Genomic DNA, 21,632 nt, shown 5'->3' with positions numbered 1-21,632 from the left:
TGTGTAAGGGGTGTTTCTCCCTTAACCTGTGCTTACTGGCGTTCAAGAAATGATACCTGTTCTTGCAGAATTGGCATTCTGTGGCAGGAAACAAATGAAGAACCAACTCAGATGTCAATGCTGGTGACAGCTTGTGTTCTTGGGTTTCAGGTACCCCAAGGTACACACCATAGTGCCTAAGAATAAAAACACCGGTCAGGTTTTTCTAGAGAAGGAACTTTCAGGGTTTTCTTTTAAACTGAGAGAAATATTTGAAAAATTCAAAGACTTTGTTTGTTATCACAGTACAGCTTTAGCCAATATGGGTACAGAAGTTATATTTTAATGTTTATGGCATGTGGTTATTTAGAGTTGCTCTCTGCATATACAAGAATTTATGGCAAATATGTTGTCTGTCTTTTGTTTTTTAATGCTATATTGCCTCTTTCCTCTTCCTCATTCAATTGATTTTATTTTAGGCAGTTCATTTTTCCACTTCAACACCAATGCCATGTTCTCTTTTTGCTTGAGGACTCCTCTTGTCTGTAGTGTTCTCTCAGTACAAGGAAGAAAATTCCATTAGTGATGTCTAGTGGTGTCTTCGTTCTACAAACATGACTTATTTACATAGATTTTGATATATCGTAATGTGTTCCCCCCACATAAGTATTTAAAGAAGTACTTGACCACATCTGAAATATCAAGGTAATATCACAGTATTCCTTGAGGACCAAGTGAAACACAAATACAAAATGGTTCACAATCTCATTCCTTCTAGAAAACCTTACAGGCAGCAAAGCATGGCTTTAGTGTTGAAATTCTAGCCATTTACCACCTGGATTACGTGGAACAAATCACTGTCTTTATGTGTGAAACTGGAGATGTAATAATATCTCTGTGAATTGTGAGAATTTAATAGGAAAAAATTTGTAAAACTTTTATACAGTATAAGCTGTATTATGTTCCAGTTAGATTTATATGTTAAAAAGCTATAGTTTATCTAAACCTTTCTCTGGAAGCAAGGTTAGGAAGAATTCATTTATTGACAAAACTTTAATGTCATTTCATACCAGCAATTTTATTTACATAGCAAGAACATACAGGTGTCCATTGTAAATGTCAGAGATCATCTCAACATATCAGAGCTTCACTCAGTTTGAGAGCCAATAAAGGAAGGTTTTCTAACTTTCCAAAAAAATAAAAAATAAAGAAGTACTTGATAATTCATTTTTGAGTATTTCCTGATCTGTGCAAGAACAAGATCACCTTTTTATTTCACAAATATAAACAAAGAGTGACTAATAAAGGACCTCGTGTTTAATTATCACAAATTTAAGATTAGTAAGTGGCATGAAGTTAGATTCTGGCTTCTCAAATAATGATTTGCAAGTTGCAGATTAATAATAATTCAGTTCCCTGGGGAGCAGGAAGTACTTGGATGATTTATGGTTTTAGATTCAAAGAAGCAATTAGCAGGAGCTCCTTGGAGGTGTCTTGGAGAGTGACGTTACTGGCAGCTGGGAAATCTGGGGACTAGTCCCAGCTTAGCTGCTTGTGAACCTGAGCAAGTAACTTGGGCTCAGTTTTTTGTCTTTTAAAAGAAGATCCTTACAGCTCCAACCTTCTATTCTTTGAAGATTTTCCATTGACACTTACATACTTTCTTAACAAGTGAAATTTATTTTAGACTTATCTTGCATACATTTAGCATAAGCACAGAGAATCGGGATTCTGCCCTTGTCTCCAGAATTTAATCTTATGCCACTGAGCTAACATTTATATTTGGAGGTCACTTCATTGAATGCTGCTGGAATATACCTTAAGATTTCCCAAGTGGGGCATGAGAGGGAGTGCAGATAGAGAAAAAAATATTAGAAAGCAGTGGTTTTCTAAAACATTGTAGTATAACCCATAATATGGGTGTTCTTTTTTCCATGTCAACATTTTAAAGAGATTCCATTATACTAATGCCCCTCATTATACCTTTATTTGGCTTTTGAGTGATGCTCAGGACAGGTCTGGCCTAGACCAGTACTTCCCATACTTTTTCATGTCATGGTACATGTGGAAATAATTGTTGTTTCATGGAGGAAAACTAGAGGCTGCCGACAGAAGACAGCTGGCCTGGGAGCTGAGGCTGAGTGCATTCCCCACCTGACCACATCATAGACCGAAGAGATCCCTAGGCTGTGGCCTGTTTGACCATTTGGGAAAGTCAGAATTAAACAGTCAAGGTCTTTGACCAAACTCTATTGGGAGGAATTGTGTTGTTAGTTGTATTTGTTAAATCTGCCTCTATTTTATTTCTCTCTCATGTGCCTTTATGCTCTTGGCTAGTTTATATTTGAAGATCATACTTACCCTTACAAAGTGACCTTTCTAAAAGTTTGTGAAAACTAGTTCACTGGTGAAGAGATGGGAAATGCTTTTGTCACAGTGTCTTGATCTCCTTAGATTATGAGCAGTCTTGCTCTGCCTACTTAGAGAAGGTAGAGAATCTCTTTAAATAGTTTATGTTTTCCATTATAAAAGTAATACAGAAAATGTGTAGAGTGGGGGAAAAAATCATTCATAGCTGTTTCCCAAATACTGTTAATATCATGTTTTTTCTAGTTTTTTTATCATGCATTTTTTTCTTAAATGTAAATTTCAAACATTTATAGAAGTAGAGAAAGTAATGAACCCCATGTTTCCATCAGCCAGTTTCTACAACCAACCAACACAGGGCCACCCTTGTTCTACACCCCACCCTGCCCTCCCAGGTGATGTTGAACCATCTGTAAACACTTCAGTATGTGTCTGTAAAAGATGAGGACTAGTTTTTAACAAAACCACAATACCATTATCACACCTTCCTTAGTATCACTAAGCAAGCAGTCAGTGGACAAATTTTCCGATTGGTCTCTCTTTTTTTAAATAGTTAATTTGTTTGCATCGGGATTCGAGAAAAGTCCACACATCATGCATGCTCTTTTAATTAGAAAAATAAAACTGTGGCATTCAGAAGGGACGTGCAGCCTGTACCTTAAGGATGCTCAGAGCGCCCTGGCTTAGAGCTTGCACTTTGGAGTCAGAAAGATGGTTTCAGAATCCTGGCTCTGCAACCCACTAGCTGTGTAACCTTGTGCAAGTTACTTAACCTCTCTCACTTAGATTCTTTGTCCTGTGAAATGTGGATAGTATCTGCCTTAGGACTACTGTAAGGATTGAGTTCATGCAGGTTAAAGTGCTCGTGTAGAACTTAGCATGTAGTTAAGGCTCAAAAAATATTAGGTATGTCCCGCCTACCAGCATATGGTGTACTGGTATAGCAGAGATTCATAGATTTGTTAAATATATCTTAAATAGAGTAAGAATCAAGAGATACGGAATTTAGTCTAATTCTGCCATTTAGGTGATTCACTTCAGTGTTTTGGACCTTAAATTTTCTCACCCCAGAAAGAAAGTACAGTGAACAATTAGATGATTTCTGAAATTCCAGTGCTTGCTAGAAGTAAGGCAGCGTGGTATTTTTAGAGCATGAGCTTTGAAAACACTGAGGTTTGCACCAGGCTTTGTCATTTACAAGCATTTATTCTTAGCCTCCGTTTTTCCATAGGTGTCACAGAATTAATAATACCAAATAATATTGTTGCCATGAGCAACAAATCAATATATGGGATGCCTAGCATGTAGAGGGTACTCAAGTTATTAGCATTTCATGATTATAAGTTAAAATAAGATCATTAGAGCATTTTCAAGACTGTGAAGAACTATGTATTTTGTGGCGTTTATATAAATGAGGATGAGCGGGGCGCCTGGGTGGCTCAGTCGTTAAGCGTCTGCCCTCGGCTCAGGTCATGGTCCTGGGATCGAGCCCTGCGTCGGGCTCCCTGCTCAGCGGGAAGCCTGCCTCTCCCTCCCCCAATCCCCCTGCTTGTGTTCCCTCTCTTGCTGTGTCTCTCTCTGTCAAATAAATAAAATCTTTAAAAAAATAAATGAAGATGAGCAAAGTATCTTAAGGGAAAAGGAATATACATTGGAAAAGTGAACATGGAAAACTACGTTTCTAGAACATGAACAATGGAAAACTGTTCAACCATGTGGTTGGATAAAAGCCAGAGGATATCCGGGTCTCTAGAGAAATTCAATAAGGTATTTGCAACAGATAGTTGCTTAAGTTGAATAAACCTATTTTCTGCATTTGAACAACAGTAAGTTAAAAATTAGATTGTTGTTTGTGTGTGTTTCAGGTGTTAATGATTGGAATATGCAGTAAGTGTTTTACTCTAATGATATTTTTGGGTTAATGAAAATAACCTCCACTAGCTGTTAATAGGAGAGCTGCACTGTTAACTGAGTTAGAAAACCAAATCCACACTTGAGTTTACTGATCCCCATGTGCTAGGTAGCATTTCCTCAATTTGCTTGATGGTAAGAACTGCCATTGTACTTTTAAATCTACAGATCCCTCCTCTAGAAATTTTGATTCAGGAAAATGTTGAGTTAAAAGCTCAGAAATCGGGGCCTCTGGGTGGCTCAGATCGTTAAGCATCTGCCTTCGGCTCAGGTCATGGTCCCAGGGTCCTGGGATCGAGCCCCGCATCGGGCTCCCTGCTCAGCGGGAAGCCTGCTTCTCCCTCTCCCTCTGCTTGCTGCTTCCCCTGCTTGTACACACTCTCTCTCTGTCAAAAATAAATAAAATCTTTAAAAAAAAAAAAAAAACCTCAGAAATCTATTGCTCTCCCTCCTTCCTGCTCAGCAGGGCCTCGGGCTAAAAGTTTTTTTGTTTATGGATAGACTAGAAGAAAAGTTACTAAAGAATATAGAGAGAAAAATGGCAAATTTTAAATGTTGCTATTTTTTCCCTTTTTATTTTGTTTTTTATTAAAGTAATTCACATGTATGGTTTAAAGAGTCAGTGCTAAAAGAATGGGGGGAAAAGCTAGTCCCTTCGTTCTTCCCACCTCATAATCTCATTCTTTAGAGGAAGCCACTCAGTTATTTTGCTCTTTCCTCAGGCATTATCTTCATATTTCTAAATCATTTGATATGTTATTTCTTGCTTTTTTTTTCTCCCCCCAGTGTTTGGCCTGTTGAGCTAGATGATCTGTCTCAGCTCTGCTCTTGTGTTTAGGTTGACCTTTGACTGTTTTTTTCACATATGTACCATACTGTTAATTTTTTCCCAAATGCTCCAACATAATTGTCACATTCTTATCAGTAACATTTTCTATGAGCTCAGATGTGTCACTTGATGTTTCCAATGGAGAACTATCCAGGTATCATTCGGGAACTGCTCTTGCCCTTCCCTCTCCTCGTGGGCTGTCACCCATGTCCCATTTCTTGGCTTACCTTTTTATATCCTAAGAAGTATTTGAATGTCCACAAACTCGTCTGATAGTTTGGAAATGTTATAGAATTCTAGGTTGGAAATAATTTTCCCTCAATTTTGAAGGCATGTTTGTACTGTCTGGTATCTGTAATTGCTCTAGAGAGGTAGCAATCAAATCCTTTTTTATGAGACCTTGTTTTGTTGGTTTGTTTTTCTTTTCTCTCTTACTGGAAGCTTTGAGAATATTCTATCCCTGGTGTTCCGGACTTTCTTATACCATGGTATGGGTCTTTCCTCATCTATTGTTCTGGGTTCTCAGTGGACCCTTTCATTCTGGAAAGTAATGTCTTTCCGTTCTGGGACATTTTCTTCCTCTGTTTCTCTGATTTCCGCCGCTTCCCCTCTTTTCTTTCTCTTTGATCCTTTTTCATAATATCCATTCTTGTTATATGGATATGATAGCTTCAAAGAGGATCCTTTAAAGTTTTTCAGTTTTTGCTCTCTGTGTTGGAGCAGCTTTATGGAATCTATTGCCAGAATGAATATCAACACCCAAATAATGGCAAGCCCCTGCATTTAATGAGAACTTAGTGCTTCACCCCGCAGTTTTATAGATCCCAGTAAGCCATGTCCACCAGGACTGGGAGGGTCTAGCCGTCTGCTCACTCCCTCCTGGGTTCTCCTGCACCCTGATTTCCTCCCTGCCCTCAGGCACTAGAAATGTACTGCTGCTTGCTTTATTCTACTGTAGAAACATCTGCTGCTGCTCTTTTTTTTTTTTTTTAAAAGATTTTATTTATTTATTTGCGAGAGAGAATGAGAGACAGAGAGCACGAGAGGGAGGAGGGTCAGAGGGAGAAGCAGACTCCCCGCTGAGCAGGGAGCCTGATGCGGGACTCGATCCCGGGACTCCAGAATCATGACCTGAGCCGAAGGCAGTCGCTTAACCGACTGAGCCACCCAGGCGCCCCATGCTGCTGCTCTTTTGATGAATCTATAAGCTATTTGAGTACTGTTAAAAGTTGATTTTACTAAGGTGAAGGACGAAAAGTTAAAAGAAAAAAATGAAAAGAGGGGCTTATATGTAAAACAAAATTTAGTGTAAAAGCAGGGACAAACTCTAACAAATACAGTTTTCTGAATTGAAGAGCGTGAAACCAGCATGCTTGCACTTCTTCCAAGAGTTTCTCTTGAAAACTGCCTTTCTCCACAGAAACCAAAGTATCAACAGTCGTTATCACCAGGTGGGATTACAGGGTGGTTTTCGTTTGCTTTTTGTACTTCACTGTACTTGACATATTTCCAGCAGGGCCTACTGGGGACCTTGTCCTTTGCTAGTCAAGGAGGAGAGGTGCTTTCTTTTCCCTTATAAAGTGTCCTTGTCCCCTGGGCTCGAGCTGCTCAGCCCTCTGTTGCTGCTCCCTCCTGTTCCTCCCTCCATCTTGCACTGACCTCCTTCCCTCTTTAACAAAGTATGTTTTCAGGTCTTCCTAACCTGTTTTCTCTCACCTATTTCTTTCCTCAGTTATTTTTACTGGCTACTTTTTAAGATTTATGCTACCTGCTCGGCAAAGCAGTGCTTTTAAAGCTGTTTCTTCTAACTTAGCCTGATCTTTCTAGTTGTTGTGGTGGCCTCTGTGGCAGATCATACCTCCTTTTTTTTTTTTTTAGCTTTCAGATTCTTGGTTCAGGTCTAAATAATGCTTTCATCTCTCAGTTCATTTCCAGGTCGAAGAGAATATTTTTCAGTTAATTTTTATTAGAAAAAAGCAAATATCCTGGAAAGAATATCAAGTTAGACTAAGGTTACGAACTTAAACCACTTTCCTGAGTTGCCTTTCATCCATCATTCTCTTGCTCTTAAGGATTATTGAAATTGACTTAGAAGTACATTCCTAAAGTATATGACCGTTCTTTCAAAATCAATAAATACTCCTGTTGGTACTTGAAACAGGAAGAGGGAAATAATCACCTGTAACCCTATGACCCAGAGATTATCCCTGCCAGTCAGAGACCTAACACACATGATAAGGAACAGATTGTTGAACTGCTTTTTGGCCTTTAAGTTTGAAGTACGTCTGAAAGTACCTTTGAGTTGTGAAGGGCTGTGTAATCCAGGTATCTCTTGGGTCTGAAACACAGGAAAGGTCTGAGCTGAAGATTGAGATAAGGGAAGTGTTAGCATTTGGTTGGTATTTTAAGCCATTGGAGTAGCTGGAGGGGGAGGGGAGGGAATATGTGACGTGACTGGACAAGAGAGCCTAAAGCAGTTTGCTGAGGACCCTCAATATTTAGGGACTGGACAGAGGAAGAAGAGCTTCCCCTAGAGGGACAGGAGGAAAATCAAGAAAATACAATATCCAGAAGAGAACAGAGTTCAGTGTCAGATGCTTCCAAGACCTAAAGGAAGATAAATACTAATTATTTCACTGAATTTTGCCATGGTGGTATCCATCCCCCATAAAGCTTTTCTTGATCTTCCTTGAGCACAGTTGTTAATCTTTCCTGCACCTCACACGAGTACATTAAGCTTAGCACAAATGTGTTATATATATTTGCTTGCAGTTCCATTTCTCCTAAAAGGCAGAAACTTTTTAAGGGCATGGCCCTTCAGGGTATGATCTTAGTCATCTTTGGTGAGAAGTATTGCATTGTGTCTTCACAATGTGGACTCCGGAGTCAGCCTCCCAGTGTGTTATTAGCTAGTGCGTTAATAGCTGTGCGACCTATAGCAAATTATTTAACATCTGTGTGCCTTGATTCCATTATCTATGATATCGGTGGTATGTGATGATAACAGTGTCTACTTCATAGAAGAGTGAACATTTGTAAAGTGTAGACAGCAGTGCTTGGCTCATTGTAAATACGATACAGTGTTTGGTGCAGGTGAGGTGGGTGTGGTAATAGTAATATTGTTAGCATAGGGCCTGGCATTTAATGGATTTTTGAATGTGAAAATTCAACAATTTGGGACTAATACAATCCGTATCATTCTAAACTCTGTAAGCATATACAGAATGTAGTCATGATCAGGCCATAGGAAGACTATAGAATAGAAGTGGACAGAATTTTTTAAAAAAGATTTTATTTATTTATTTGAGATAGCACAAGCAGGGGGAGCGGGAGAGGGAGAAGCAGCCTCCCTGCTGAGCAGGGTGCCCGATGTGATGTGGGGCTTGATCCCGGGACCCCTGGATCATGACCCAAGGGGAAGGCAGACACTTAACTGACTGAGCCACCCAGGCAGAATTAAGTGCACAAGCTTTGTTTTATAAAGCAAATTTGTAGGCTTTTCACAAAAGTACTAGGCAATCTTAGTTTCTTTTCATATAGTAGGGAAGGAGAAAACCAAAAGATGAAGATTTCCAAAGCAGGTGAGAATTTTTATGTGTCGCACTGAACATTAGCCTTAAACAGGTGGGTGGTGATCAGTCACAGAACGTATTTGTTTGGCATGAAAGATGCAACACTACAACTTGACCCGTTCACCCTGTTTCTACAGCTTATAAAATTAAAAGAATCAGTTGATCTCTTAGACCTCAAATTAACTCATAGTAGGTACGTACGACATTCAGTCAGCAAATATTTGAGCATTTACTGGTTGTATAGACATTTACTGTATAACAGAGATCCTGCTAGCAGCTGGGAATAGGATGATAAATGAGACAAGACTGTACTTGTCCTAAAAGAGCTTTTATTCTTATGGGAGAGGCCAATCTTTGCAAGTGTTAAGAGATGCAGATAAGGAGCTGAAGTGTAAATGGTGTTGAGGGGGGTGGATAAGCAGACTCCTTGAGGTAACATGTAAGCTGAGGCTTCAAGGATGGGAGGGAGGCAGAAATATTTGGAAGAATATACCACCCTAAGCCATGTTCTATGTGTGAGCCAGGAAAGTGTGTGTGTCCTGTGTGGCTCTAGAGCCTGGTGAATGAGGGAGAGGGGTGGATGGGATGTTATAAAGAGGACTGCTGGTGTCAGATCAAGCTGGGTCTTGTAGCCATGATGTGAGGAGTCATTTTATAAACCGCAGTGAGAAACCATTGAATAGTTTTAAACTGTGACTTAATCCAGTTTGTATTTTGAAATCCCTTTTGCCGCTACATAAGCTTTTCTTCTTCCTGGTCATGTGTAAAGAAAGCACTTCGGATAGATTTAGTATATAAAATACAGAAACTGATTTCTTAGCCCAAAATACTGAGGTCCTGGAGTCATTTGCCAGAAAGAGTTCTTGCCTTAAGAATCTACCCTTAAGATTATCAGTTTACATCTTAGATGTCAGAAACTTGAGTTACAAAAATAAAATGATTTATATATAAAAATGTTCTTGAAAGCTTAAGTCTGAAATCCTTCTTTTGCCTGTTAGGATCAGATTACCGTCACTGGCTGTTATGATCGTATCTGGAAAATTGATAGTCTGAATGTTGATTTACTGTGCACACTATGTTCACAGGAATGTGACTTTTCCCATATGTTCCACTTAAAGAAATGGTCTTTCATGGTTTTTGCTACATTCAAAGCATTAATGGGGTATTTCTTTTAGTAGGAAATGTGTTTTCTGTAATATAGGAAATTCTTTCTTGTAATTCAAATCATGAGCAACATTTTGCATTTGTGTTAGTTCATTCAGTAAATATCTGAATGCCTACCATCTGCCAGGTACTGTTCTAGGATCTTGGGATATATTGTGAACTAAACAAAGACTCCTACCTTTGAAAAGCTCACTTCCCAGCGGGTGGAGGCAGATGACAAATAATAAACATAATTAGTATATTTATTATGCTTGTCATAAATATAATTAATATGTTAGAGAGTGGTAAGGGCTTTGAAATAAAAAGTAATCGCTTAGGGAAGCCTGGGTGGCTCAGTCGGTTGAGCATCTGACTCTTGGTTGGGGCTCAGGTCATGATGTCAGGGTTGTGGGATTGAGCCCTGCATTGGGCTCCATGCTCAGTGCCGAGTCTGCTTGGGATTCTCTCCCTCTCCCTCTGACCTTCCCCCTGCTCATGCACACGCTCTCTCTAAATAAATAAAATTGGGGCACCTGGGTGGCTCAGTCGTTAAGCATCTGCCTTCGGCTCAGGTCATGATCCCAGGGTCCTGGGATGGAGCCTCACAACCGGCTCCCTGCTTAGTGGGGAGCCTGCTTCTCCCTCTCTCCGCCTGCTTGTGTTTCCTCTTCCACTGTGTCTCTGTCAAATAAATAAATAAAATCTTTAAAAAGTAGAGCAGTTAATGCATTAAGTGGAGAGAGTGCAGTTTTAAGTAGGGTAGTCGGGGTAGCATCATTGAGAAGGTAAGATTTGAGCAAAAACTTAACACTTAGGAAGAACATACCAGGCAGAAGGAACAACCAAGAGTGTACGGGCCTGTTTGAGTACCAGGAAAGAGGCTAGTGTGTCCAGAGGGAGGAGGGACAGAGTTACTTGGCTTTCTAGGAACGAGTTTCTCCTCAATTTCAAAGAAGTTCATAAGCCAAAATACATGAATAATAGGGCTAAGAATTCCCATCCTGTGAGTGTTCTGTAGATGTTATTGATGAACACCTAGACTCATGTCTTAAATTAGATAATTCCAAAGTAACACAAAATTTAAGTTCATTTCGTAGGGCAGCTAAACATACAAAAATCTCTTTCTATGGGTAAGAAATGATGTTGGATCACATGATCTTAAGACCTAGCATTTAGTAAAAACTGAAATTTTACCATTCCAGTTTATAGGTCTCCAGGTTGAAAGCCAAAAGCCTTTGTTTTATAAAGCAAAGGATGGCAGGGGTGCCAAATGTACTTGTCTCTAAGAGGAGCAGTGATAGTGTTGAGGATTGGGCTTAGTCGGGGGAAACTAGGCTCTAAGAGCAGGTTTGATTTACTTCCCTTATGTCTTTCAAACTCAGTAGCTCTAAATCCTTTTAACATTTTTTAATTAGGTGGTCAAATTTTCTGTTTTTTGACTCTGTGAAGTTTTCCTTGTGTTTCTTAAGTTTCCAGTCTAAATCATCACACTACATTCACAAGATCCTAATCAGTGACAATCTAGTACAGTATTGCCTAAGTCCCATGCATATCAGGTGTCTTACATTGGTATATGTATTCAGTGCCCTTTGTTTCAGATGCACAGTGTGCTTTATAAAGAACCAATTTATCCAGTGCGATCGCTGGAGTTGTTCCAGCCATACTTGCCATAATCTTTCCCCATGTTTCTGAATTTTATTTTTCATAGAGTATCTTTTTTAATTTCTTAATCTTCTTTCTCATCGATTCCTTTCCCAATTTGTCATGGTTGATTTTTATATTTGAGTCCTATCTGTGAATTGCTGTTCATTGTTTCTAGCCTAGTTTCCCATGAGGTTGAAGTTCAAGTAAGACCACTAAAGAAAATGCTCAGAAGCATGGGTCTTTGACTTTCTGAAGCAAAACATTCTACAGTTGACCTTTAAATAACACAGGTTTGAACTGCATGGGTCCACTTATACGTAGATTTTTTTTTTTTCATCATGATAAGTATACTCTAATCCTCATTCCCTGTTTTACTCTGCCCTCCCACCCTCCTTCCCTCTGGGTACCATCGGTTGTTTCTCTATAGTTTAGAATCTGTTGGGGTGCCTAGTTGGCTCATTAAGTGTCTGACTCGATCTCAGTTCAGGTCTTGGTCTCAGGGTCGTGAGTTCAAGCCCCACGTTGGACTCTGTGCTGGGCACGGAGCCTACTAAAAAAAAAAAATCTGCTGCTTGGCTTGTCTCTCTTTTTTTCTCCCTTTGCTTCTTTGTTTTGTTTTTTAAATTCCACATGAGTGAGATCTTAAGGTATTTTCTTTCCTTTACTGACTTACCTTGCTTAGCATTATACTCTCTAGCTCTATCCATGTTGTTACAAATGGCAAGATTTCATTCTTTTTTATGGCTGAATAATATTCCATTGTATGTATATACCATTTATTCTTCATCAGTTCAATTATTGATGGACACTTGGGCTGCTTTCATAGTTTGGCTGGTGTAAATAATGCTGCATAAACATAGGGGTGCATGTATCCCTTTGAATTAGTGTTTTTGTATTCTTCGGATAAATACCCAGTCCTGCGACTACTGGATTGTAGGGTAGTTCTATTTTTAATTTTTTGAGGAACTTCCATACTGTTTTCCACAATGGCTGCAGCAGTTCGCATTCCCACCAAGAGTGTAAGAGGGTTCCTTTTTCTCCACATCCTCACCAACACTTGTTGTTACTTGTGTTTTGAGTTTAGCCATTTCTGACAGGTGTGAGGAGATTATTTGATTTTAGTTTTGATTTACATCTTCCTTATGATGAGTGATGCTGAGTATCTTCAATGTATCTGTTGGCCATCTGTATCTTTGGAGAAATGTCTGTTCATGTCTTCTGCCCATTTTTAGTTGGATTGTTTTTTGGGTGTTGAATTGTAGCAGTTCTTTATATATTTTGGATTCTAAGCCTTTTTCGGACATGTCATTTGCAAATATCTTCTCCCATTGAGTAGGTTGCCTTTTAGGTTTGTTGATTATTTCCTTTGTTGTGCAGAAACTTTTTATTCTCATATAGTCCCAATATTTATTTTTGCTTTTGTTTCCCTTGCCTCAAGAGACATATCTAGAAAAATATTACAGCTAGTGTCTGAGAGATTACTGCCTGTGTTCTCTTCTAGGATTTTTATAGTTTCAGGTCTCACATTTATGTCTTTAATCCATTTTGAGTTTATTTTTGTGTATGGTGAAAGTGGTCCAGTTTCACTCTTTTGCATGTGGATGTCCAGTTTTTCCAACACTGCTTATTGAAAAGACTTTTTCCCATTGTATATTCATTCCTCCTTTGTCAAAGATTAATTGACCATATAATTGTGGGTTTCTTTCTGGGTTTTCTGTTCTATTCCATTGATCTATGTGTCTTTATTTGTGCCAGTACCATACTGTTTTAATTACTACTGCTTTGTAATATAACTTGAAATCTGGAATTGTGGTATCTCCAGTTTTGTTTTTCTTTCTCGAGATTGCTTTGGCTATTCAGGTCTTTTGTGATTCCATACAAATTTTAGGATTGTTTGTTCTAGTTCTGTGAAAATTGCTGTTGGTATTTTGATAGGGATTGCATTACATCTTTAGATTGCTTTGGGTAGTATAGACATATTAACAATATTTATTCTTCCAGCTTGAGCATGGAATATCTATTTTTTTGCATCGTCTTGAATTCCTTTCATCTTTGTTTAATAGTTTTCAGAGTATAGGTCTTTCACCTCTTTGGTTAAGTTTATTCCTAGATATTTTAGTTTTTGGTGCAACTGTAAATGGGATTATTTTCTTATATGCAGATTTGTTTTTGATAAATACAGTATACTACTGTAAATGTATTTTCTCTTCCTTGTGATTTTCTTAACATTTTATTTTCTAGAGAAAATAACTTACTTTAAGAATATAGTACATACTACATATAACATAGAAAATATGTGTTAAGCAACTGTTTATGTTGCTAGTAAGGCTTATGGTCAACAGTAGTTTGGGAGAGTCAAAAGTTATATGTGAATCTTCGACTTCATGGAGGGGGTTGGTGCCCCTAACTCCCACATTGTTCAAGGGTCAGCTGTACTTTCTTCTCACTGAAAAAAAGGGAAATGGTATGTGTTCATAGAACTGCAAATTAGAAGTGCTTTAAAAAAAAAAAAAATTGCAGGGCTTTTTCTCTTCTTTCTCCAGATAGGACTGCATATGAATCACCCCAAAATTTAGTAGTCTACCCTCTTTTTTTTTAAACCCTCTTTTAAAGGAAATACTGCCACCTCTTTAAGCCTCCAGTTCCATTGACATTCTTTTTTTTTTTTTTTTTAAGATTTATTTATTTATTAGAGTGTGTGCGCACTGTTGGGAGGTGCAGAGGGAGAGGGAGAGAATCCCAAGCAGACTCTCTGTGGAGTGCAGAGCCCGATGTGGGGATCGTGGGGCTTGATCCCACGACCTCGAGATCACTACCTGAGCCGAAATCAAGAGTCATACACTTAGCCAACTGAGCCACCCAGGTGCCCCTCCATTGCCATTCTAAGTGGAAAGTTTAAGAACCTAACATTTAGTAGACACTATAGCTGTTATATGACAAGATTAAAAGAAATAGAATACACTCAAAGCAAGTTTATTCTTAGTCACTCTTTATTGGGTATTCTGATAACTGAGTTTTAAACATAATTAAGAACCTAAGATGGGTGTCTATTCAATTATTTTTTTATCTGTTATATCTGTTTAAATATGCACTTGAACATGAATTTGAAAGTAATGAACAAATTGGACTTGAGTGATTTCTTTTTGTTTATCTTAATGAAGAACATTTTATTTTCCTTTTAGTTAACTCTGAGAATAATTGTAAAGCAAATCTACTTTGTATCTTATATTCTATCCTTGGTTTTGCTGTTTAATGGGGTTGGATTCCATGGCTACGGTATAGGGACCTCTGAGGTGTTTCACATCAGGTTGACCGCGAATTCACTTAATCACTGTTAACATTCAGGTAAACTTAGGGTTTTTAATCATAACATTTGCCAAGCTTTATATTGTCAAAATACAACTTTTTTAAATTGTCAAATTCAGTACTCTGTGAGTCAGAAATCCTCAAGCAAGTGAAAAGGGGTGGAAATTAGGTGGGATATTCTTAATAAATATTTTTATTTTTGTTAGAATAGTCTTCCCTTCTTTAAGGCTGGTCAAACTTTAACTCATAGAGAGATCCTCTATAATGATGAGATCTTCTGGGATCGCCCAAACTTGGATGAATCTGCATTTGTATGCAGCAGTATTGTGTGTGCTCTTTTGGCATGAAAAGTCAGCCCTTGACAGTATTGCCATACATAACCCACACTGTCTTCAAAGGAGGGATTTAGTTTTCAAGGACTCCCTAGAACATAAAATCTTGCCCTTGAAGATTTATTTAATCTCATTTTCAGTGAATACCCTGTGCCATTTGCGATGAAATTGTATTTTTACTTGATACATGGAAAATATTTTATTAAAATGTCTCCTTCCTTAGCAACATGTGTCATTGTTTTCAGGGTATACCTTTTCAGAAGCTTCACAGGAGGGAAAGCAGTGACAAGGAAGTTAGCATTCTTTGCACAGTAAAATCATCAACTTCAGTCACCAACTTCTAATTCAAATGAAAAATTTTTTTTAAAGATTTTATTTATTTATTTGACAGAGAGAGACACAGCGAGAGAGGGAACACAAGCAGGGGGAGTGGGAGAGGGAGAAGCAGGCCTCCTGTGGAGCAGGGAGCCCGAAGCAGGGCTCGATCCCAGGACCCTGGGATCATGACCTGAGCCGAAGGCAGATGCTTAACGACTGAGCCACCCAGGCGCCCTCAGATGAAATTTTAATTTGGATGTCTTACTGTTCCTTCTTGAAACAATTTTGTTCCCTATACGTAATATGTTACTTTGTTTTTATAATTGAAAATAACTGATATAAACAACGTCTGAGCTCTTTAGCCTGGAATACTAATGTGGTTGATCTTAGGACTTGAATTAAAAGACTTTCTAGAATTTGGGGCAAACCTCTCATTCTTTTTTTTTTTTTTTTTTTTAAAGAGAGAGAGAGAAGGAGAGCACAGAGGGAGAAGCAGACTCCCCGCTGAGCAGGGAGCCCTATGTGGGGCTTGATCCCAGGACCCTGAGATCATGACCTGAGCCGAAGGCAGACGCCCAACCGACTAAGCCACCCAGGTGCCCCAAACCTCTCATTCTTTAAAGTCAGTAAAGTGTCTGCCTTTGGCTCAGGTCATGATCCTAGGGTCCTGGGATCATGCTTCTTATGAGGTCATTCATATATAGCTCTGGTGAGGTCATTCATATATTGGACATATTGGGTTAGTGTTTGCTGGTAAAATACCAAGAGTAAGTAGTGTCTGTCTGGCATTTTATCAGTGACTACGTTACAGCGGATTTTCAGGAAGTAAGTGTGGTGCAGATCTTATCTGACAGAGCATAGAGGATGTCAGGCACATGCAATTTAGATACAGAAGTAAGAGCAAACTGAGTTAATCAGAGGTAGAGGAAATGCTTCGAGACTGGGGTACACAGAGCAATCCAGCCCTAGCGCTTGTAGATGTAATTCCTCTATATCAGTTTCATTTGTGTGTATGTGTGTGTGTGTTAGAAGGAAGAAAATGGAAAATTTGTTTTATACACTGATAGGAAAGGGTGCAGTCTACATCATGAAACTGAATTCACCAACTACCTGAGTAAAACATTTGATTTGTTAATTGTCAACAAGCTTGTTGAGTACGCTTTTGTAGTACTCTATACTGGATATCTTTTCCTTTCTCCCTCCCCCATAGTTGTTAAAAACCAGATGTGTTGGAATTAGGCCAAAAGCCACCACTAGAGGGATTTGGTTTCTTCCAAGTTGGAGGATGACTATCTTTTTCCCTTAAAAAATGAAGTTAACCCTTTTATGTGTTTGTGCTAGAGAAATAAACTAGTCTTCTAGTCGCAGTCTTTTTTTTTGTTTTTAACATGTTAAGTACATTATGATACCATTTTGGATTTTATTTTTTTTAAAGATTTTATTTCTTTATTTGAGAGAGAGCAAGAGCGAGAGAGAGCACAAGCAGGGGGAGGGGCAGAGGGAGAAGCAGGCTTCCCGCTGAGCAGGGAGCCCAACATGGAGCTTGATCCCAGGACCCTGGGATCATGACCTGAGCCGAAGGCAGACGCTTAACAGACTGAGCCCCCTAGGTGCCTCCCCCCTCTTTTTTTAATAAATGGGGGAAAGCCTGCTGTAAATAAAACTGATCTTTTAAGGCAAGAAAGGTACCACTTCCTCAAGCTAGTCGTTTGTAGATCTTTTATTTCCAGGCAAAAATGTCATCATTAGAACTTCTCTCTCCTTTTGATTTATTCCATCCACCCATATACCAGAATGTATTCTGAGTTCCTTCTGGCCTGCCAGTTGTTTGAGCTGAACACTACACACCAGAAGCACAGGGAGAGACCTCACTCTGATTTTTGAACTGGAAAAGGAACCAGATTTTGCTATCATTGCAGCACCAAGATGCTAGGAAAGCAAGAGCTACTGTGATTCGTTAATGTTTTCAAATCCACAAGTCCTCTAGTTTTTATGAATTTAATTTCAGTCCTATAACCACCCCTTTTCCTCTTGTCCCTTTTCCTTGTTTCTTAATGGATTTTTCCCAAAACGCTTGCCTTGATTTTTCCCTTTGATTTACCAGATGGAAGCATTCTTTTTCATGCCAAGCTGACAGGCTTCAAAGTGTAAGTGTCCTTTCTTATATGCAGACTTGAGCCTTACAAAATTTAATGAGGTTGCTGTTACTTTTCTGAGCATTTACCAAATATCTGACTTTTATTTTGCTGAATTCTCTTGGTCTTGAAGGAGTTTTTTGGTGGCTTTAGCAGTAATTGTAGTAACAAAGACTCTGCCACAGGCAATTGCCTTTGGTCTTCTTGTGGCAGAAAAGCTTTTCCTATCTCTGCTGTACATAGCAAGTCCCACTGAAATGAAAAGCTCAAATGGTGATCACGAAAAGAAGTTAATGTGTGAACTAGTTGATGCATGTTAGCAATATTTGTAAGATTTTCACAGTGTGGAAGCTTTTTATAAGTAACTGCATGTTGTGTAGGATAAACACTAAAATGGATTTCTTTTTTTCTGAAACAGTACTCTGGAAGAAATAAGATATGGTTTATGCTTTGATGCCACTGGGATGTATGTGTGAGACTGTAGCGTATGAGGCATCCTTTAGCCTGAAGGAAAGATGTTATCCTGTTACAAAACAGGATGTGTGTATGATCAAATATAATGTGGCGATATTGAATTTCTTCTCATTCAGTTCCTAAATAAGAGGACCCAAAACATTGAAGTAACAACTTGTTAGGAGCTGTTGGCCATATTTAATTAAATTATGTAGAATGAATGGACCTTCAGAATAGTTGACTCTGTAAAGAAAAAAAATAAGAAAGCTTAGTATTCAGGTATAGACATCAAGAATTTACCATCTGTTAGAATCCAGCAAAAGTGGCGTAGCATATTTTCCAGGAGAAAATGATAGGACCGGTCTAGGTAGATTAGTGGTGGTTGGGGGTATGTAACAAATAGCACTTGTCACCAGAAAAAGCTGTTTCATTCAGCTTCTGAATTTAAGTCGGTGCCATGATTACATCAGCAGAGCACCTGGTCATGAAGCAGCTGTTAAGCATTATACAGAATTCTTTCTGTTTTTTAATTTTATTTATTCATTTGAGAGAGAGAGAGAGACAGCACAAACGGGGAGAGGCAGAGGGAGAGGGAGAAGCAGGCTTCCCGCTGAGCTGGGAGCCCGATGTGGGGCTCAATCCCAGGACTTGAGATCATGACCTGAGCCACAGAATTATTTCCAGTAAATCTTTCTGGAATGTGGGATCTTCCTTTTTTGATAGTTTTGGCCTGCAAATTAAAAACAAATGAACAAAAGGTGAGATGCTAATACTTGGAGAACATTTTTAGGTTGTAATAAATAGAATATTTCAGACCATGGTCTTGGGAGGCAGACTATCTTGGTTTGAATTATGCTGCCCAGCCTTTCTGTCCTTCAGTTTTCTCATCCCTAAAAATAGGGTAATAATGGTATTTCATAAGCTTATAGGGATTACATGAGTTAATATTTGTAAATAGTGTTTGGCATGTGGTAAGCACTATCAGTTTGTTAAAACTCAGGTTTAGTAGCTGAACTGAGCACTGAATTCTGAAGCTGTCTGTCTTCAAAACTTAATAAACATTAAATTAATTCCCTTTTTACTTTTCTTTAATCTTTCTTAATACAGAGTATTTTTTGCATGGCTGTAATTTGTTCAGATGATGGCCTTTTAGAACCATGTTTAAAGAAAGAGCATAAGCATACACACTTTTCGTTGTGTATTTTTTAAAACTATCCCAAGCTAACAGGTCGTCCCACATACAGTAGAAGTAACCACTCTTCTACCAATTCTTCTTCAATCTAGAGCATAGACTGGACTTTAGAGTAGAAAATGACTTCCATAAATTAAAATTTGGAAATATTTTAATGGTGATTAACTCTTAGCAAACCGGGATGGTATTGACTATAATAAATGATATATGCGCTTAAATGAAGAGAGGATAGCAGATGGTATGCCTGTGTTAAATGTCCTACATTTGTAGACATTTAGAAAAATTGTTGCATTTCATTTGGATGTTCCTTTTTACCTCATCATAAGAATTTCCTGAAGATTCTGGAGATTCTGGTTCAGTATTTTGGGTTTAGAGCCTGAGAATATATACTGTCTTTAAGCTAATTAATAGACGTTATTTTTAAGAACACGTATGTTTAACAGGCATCTCCAGTGATTATTAAGGCACAACTTACTGAGTTAAGTAATTCATGTGTCTTCTCTGAGCCCCAGCTTTCTCACCAACAGAATCAAAGATTTGACTAGAAAGATGGCCTACTTCCTAACTCACTTTATGATTTTGAGATTCCTATTTTCCTAATGATTATGATATCAAAGAATTCCATTATGTGTGAAGTAATATGGGGTAAGGAACTGAGCCTTCTATTTACCAGAAAAATTAATTCAGCAGACTTGAGAAAATGTTTACATGAAGAAAAAGCTTTCTACTAAAATAGTAAACTTGAAATAATTAGTAGGAATTTGATTATTTCTAAAGATTTATTTATTTATTTAGAGAGAGGGGGTGCGTGGGATGAGAGGCAGGGGAAGAGAATCCTCGAGCAGACTCCCTGCTCAGCGTGGAGCCTGACGCAGGACTCAATCCCATGACCCATGAGATCAAGACCCTGAGTTCACAGCCTGAGCCAAAACTGAGAGTCAGACGCTTAACTGAGCCACCCAGACGCCCCTGGTTATTTCTAAACGTTGACAATGAAAGAATAATAAAACCCTCACAACTCTGGTACTGTGTATTGCCTTTTGTTGGATACGTGTGTATGTGTGTGTACACACTATTTAAAATATTGCTGTTTTAGAATTAATGGTCCTTAGATTTAGCAAGTTTGCTAAAATTTTGAGCAATTAAAACTTCTCATTATAATTTTCATTCTAATCCATGGTAATTCTCTTACTTTTGCTAGTTATCCCATCACCTGAACATAATTGGTCATTTTTCATGCATCTTTGCTTGATAATACCTTTCCCATTTATCACAGTGTCTAAGAGTCCACTCTGTTCAGCTAGGGAGACGTGCCTCGCTGCCTGTGAGGATGTAGTTGTTCAGCAACAAGGATGTCTAACAATCAGCGAATTAGTATTGATTGTTCTATTCTTGACTCAGTGATTTCTTCAGTTGATAGTAAATGGATAATTGGAGTCTATTAGCACACTTATCCATGGATTGTTTTTATCCCCTAAGACTTCCCAAGCCTGTCTCAGGGGAGAATAGCAGGTATTTCTTAGGCTACACAAAGTGATGACCAATAATTGACATGAATTGACATCGATTTTTGTTTTGTTTTGGGAAGAAGGGGGCAGGGGAGAGCCTTCAGGAACAGAAACAAGATGACAGTATGGAGCACCAAAGTCATAATTTCAAGGTTATTTTCTTTTAAGTGAATTTAATTCTTTAAGTTTGGGATGCTCATTAATTAATGAATCTTTGTTGAGCAGGGAATACCTCTAGAACACCTTTAGGGTATACACCTCATTAAAACTGTTTAACATGTGTGCTATTTTGAATGGTATATATTACAGATCTAATTGTGGTCTGTGGTGTTTAATCTATTTTAGAAACTGGATGGCTTCTACAGGGAGCCAGGCCTCTGATATAGACAAGATTCTTGGATACTTCAGTGATGGCGCACCCCCCACCAAAAAGCCCAGGTAAACAAGGGAAGGGAATCCGAGGAACATTTAGTAAATTACCATTTATGGTAGATGACAAAAAATAACAAACTTGCCCTACAGTCTAGTTGTTTTCACAAATTAATATTGACCTTCATATAAAAATTATTTTTATTTTGGATTTAATTTTTATTTTAAAAAATGTCATGAATGTACATAATTTATAAGTCAGTACTTCAAAGCTTATAATGCCTTTTCCCTCTCCAGAGATAATCACTTTCAACTTTTTTAATCTGTTTCTTCTAATACTTGCATCCATATTTTTAAATAATGTGTATATACTGCTATTTTTTAGTTTTTTGGTTTTATCTATTTTCCAATTAAGGAAGATGAGGATTAGGCTTGCCCTTCTGGAGCCTCTCCCCACATGTTGCTCCCACCATATACACACGTCAAACACTCTTTCCCGACATCCCCCCAGTGTTTATATCACAATTTTTGGTTAAGTCAGTTTTTTAATAGTTAACATATATGACTGGATGAA

The 21,632-nt window shown here is 38.3% G+C and overlaps 1 protein-coding gene across 2 annotated transcripts in view; it reads left to right on the top strand.

Annotated features, from left to right (window-relative positions):
- The window catches only part of SIRAL1 (SIR2 antiphage like 1), a 47,181-nt gene that overhangs the window by 2,001 nt on the left and 23,548 nt on the right, over positions 1–21,632 (top strand). For both annotated transcript variants that reach the window (XM_081799131.1, XM_081799132.1), the window contains one exon: positions 21,035–21,127. In XM_081799131.1, the coding sequence (XP_081655257.1) occupies positions 21,042–21,127 (86 nt within the window). In that variant the 5' untranslated portion in view covers positions 21,035–21,041. Of the gene's footprint in view, positions 1–21,034; positions 21,128–21,632 lie in introns of those variants that run through there.

Source organism: Leptonychotes weddellii, chromosome 11, assembly GCF_054177405.1.
Source record: "Leptonychotes weddellii isolate Sample4059 chromosome 11, ASM5417740v2, whole genome shotgun sequence".
In the NCBI taxonomy this organism is placed as follows: Eukaryota; Metazoa; Chordata; class Mammalia; order Carnivora; family Phocidae; genus Leptonychotes; species Leptonychotes weddellii.
The sequence above is the reverse complement of the archived record's forward strand: the minus strand, read 5'-3'. Positions and strand labels throughout refer to the sequence as shown.